General features: G+C 37.0%; 1 protein-coding gene across 11 annotated transcripts in view; it reads right to left on the bottom strand.

Moving 5' to 3' along the window:
- Window positions 1-1,046: 1,046 nt before the first annotated feature.
- LOC122534208 (glutamate-gated chloride channel alpha) overlaps window positions 1,047-2,819 on the bottom strand; it is a 111,877-nt gene continuing 110,104 nt past the window's right edge. For all 11 annotated transcript variants that reach the window (XM_043664600.1, XM_043664601.1, XM_043664607.1 and 8 more), the window contains one exon: window positions 1,047-2,067. In XM_043664600.1, the coding sequence (XP_043520535.1) occupies window positions 1,936-2,067 (132 nt within the window). In that variant the 3' untranslated portion in view covers window positions 1,047-1,935. The remainder of the gene's footprint in view (window positions 2,068-2,819) is intronic.

Raw genomic sequence — 2,819 nt, 5'->3', positions numbered from 1 at the left:
ATACCACTTGCAGAAGGAAAAGAGGTTTTTCGAAGGTATTCGAATGGTTACAATATACTTTGCGAAGTTCAATGGATCGATACGAAATTTCCTGTGTCGTGATACATTGCTTTCTCTTGCTCGTCGAAACGAATCCGAGGGTGCCCGTAACGAGAACCACCCTTATTTACTCATGTTTGTATCATTTCCCAATCTTTTTCAGACGAAATATTCATCACGTTACGTATATTCCTTATACATTAATTACATTATTGCGTATCTGTTCAATTAAATCGTGGCGAAATGTTTCATTAATTGTTATGAAAAATCGTGACAGAATCAGTTTTAATATTCATTGCTTCTTTTTTTTTTTTTTTGTAGCTAGAACGTGTTATTATTGTTATCTAAAAAGCTGAGGAATCTGGCAAAGATCGTTCTTGTTACGAGCGCCTCAGTTTCTCCTGATATTCCTCGAATTACATCGATCGTATAGAGTTTATAGATAAAATATAAATCGTAAAAGTTATTTATACGAATGCTACCCTGAACGATTGAAAAAAGAGGGGTACATATCGTATGTACTGTGAAAAGCTTTGATGAAACGACGATTGATTAACTATATTTATGTGTGTATCTGTGTGTAATGTATGTATTCGCGTGTGTTGTGTGTGTATGTATATATGTATGTATGCACGTGTGTATGTGTGTGTGTGTGTGTATATATATATCATATTATATATATATATTTTTTTTTTCTTTTTGTACAACGGAATTATATGCTTTGCAGCCCTTCTCTCTCGATTGAAAGCGAACGTCTTTTTTTTTCTTTTTTTTTTTTTTTAAAGGTCTACGAATATAGAGCTAACTTGCGATCACGTTGATTTTTGCCACGGTATCGTAGATCCACGATAAAGTACAGAAAAAAGGTCGATATTTAAGTAAAAGGCGAATCACGAGTTAGCGATTTCATGGACGACACTTACATCGACCTTACCTATTTGTAGTGAGATTACAAGTATTAACATTCCTTAAGTACGTAAATTTGATTTCTTCTTTTTTTTTTTTTCTTTTTCTTTTCAGCTAGTTTTCAGAGAAGCATCCTCGAATTAGCGACATCACTAGATCCGATAGTAGAAGAAAAAAAAGAGGTTTTTTTTAAAGAGTGTGTCCGCGTTTTTTCTTTTTTTTTTTTTCGTTCGTCCTTTCTCTCGCTCTTTCATTCTTTCTCCCTCTCACTCTCACTGTCTCTCACACATACTCTCCCTCTCTATTACTCTATCTCTCTTCATACGTATGCCCCTCGTTCGATTGTTCTTCACCGGACCAAGCTTTTTTTTTTTTTCTTTTCTTTTTTGTTTACGATAAAGAGTGCTTTTAAGAATTATCACATGTGAGAAAAGATGAGGAAGAGGCGAATTTTCCATCAATTTTCTCTCGGCCCCGATGTCCCCCTCGAAGCCAAAGGGAAAGACAGCCAACTTACGGTACGATCTTCGCCTAACCACGCGCCGATCGACGCGTTGTTTCAATATATATCGTCGATACATTTCTCCTTTCTTTTTTTCCTTTTTTCCTTTCCTTCAACGTACGAGACGTGATAATTTTGCTTCGAAAGCATCGACATTTCGCGACACTTCTCGCGAATCCTCTTTTCTTTCCTTTTCTTTTTTTTTTTTTCATTTTCCCTCGAGCGGAGAAAAACGATCGCCGAGCACTTCCTCCTTCGGCGTCGAGTTTGTCCGACGTTTGTCCCCTCTCTGCGTTCGACGCGCACTCTCGAGGAACGACTTCCGGGTCACCTACACCCCCCCCCCCTCCCCCCCTCGAACCTTAGCCTCGGATTCTCTTTGGTAAATTGAAATTGAAATAAAATTCACGCGGAAAGACGGTGTCTTTGTTTTCGATGATCAACGGTGGAATTCTTTTCGAACTCTGGTGTGCCTCTGGTGTCGGTGTCTACGATGTGCCTTTGTAGTGGATGAAGAAAAAGGTGAGGAACATGAAATAGGCGACCGGAAAGGTGATTCTTGCTATCACGTCGATCGTCTTTGCCACTCTTATCGGATGCGGTGGTTCCTTTTTCCTCAGCTGAAATAAAAGGATTCGTTGCTGTGACTGTCCGATATACAGCAGGGATTGCGGGAAAAAGATGACGGATGAAAGGACGAGGAGTGTGGATACTGGTCGTGTGTACCGGGTGTCTCGAGCAGTCGAGGTTCAACTTTGAGAAGCGTGTGTCGTAGAATTCGCTGAAAAATGAGCGGAGAAATTTTTGACAAACCTAACGTTTGCTAAATAAAATTTAATAATAAACAAAACCTAGGGTTTTTTTAAATATAGTTAATGATACTTTTTTTTTTTACTATAGTTAAATATAGTTATAAGGTTTTTAATATAATTTTTTTAGTTTCAATTTAATATAATTAATATAGTTTTAAAATACAATTTCTGGACTTCTACTGTTCAACATAGTGACCGATTATAATTTTTATTGCAAACGTTTTTAGGTTCCTGAAACTAACTCAAAATCTTTATATTGTCATTCTTATCAGTAGCGGTACTTAATATATTCGACCTGACTGATTTATCAGGTCCTTTTTATTATACACACTCCTCAAATTTGACACAGATGCCCCAGTACACTCGTGGAAAGAGAAATCTGACATTTCGTAGTATATACAGAGTGTTTCATAACTTGTAGGACCCACTTCGGGAGCTGATTGTACGCCTAAAAATAATGAAAAAAAGTCATATAAATGTATGTCCTGTCTGTCTTCGTTTATGAGATATAATGAATTTTCTGTTTTAATTACTTTTACAAAAGATGCTCGAAATGACCA

This window comes from Frieseomelitta varia, unplaced genomic scaffold, assembly GCF_011392965.1.
Source record: "Frieseomelitta varia isolate USP_RPSP 00005682 unplaced genomic scaffold, Fvar_1.2 scaffold_580, whole genome shotgun sequence".
Taxonomy (NCBI): domain Eukaryota; kingdom Metazoa; phylum Arthropoda; class Insecta; order Hymenoptera; family Apidae; genus Frieseomelitta; species Frieseomelitta varia.
The sequence above is the reverse complement of the archived record's forward strand: the minus strand, read 5'-3'. Positions and strand labels throughout refer to the sequence as shown.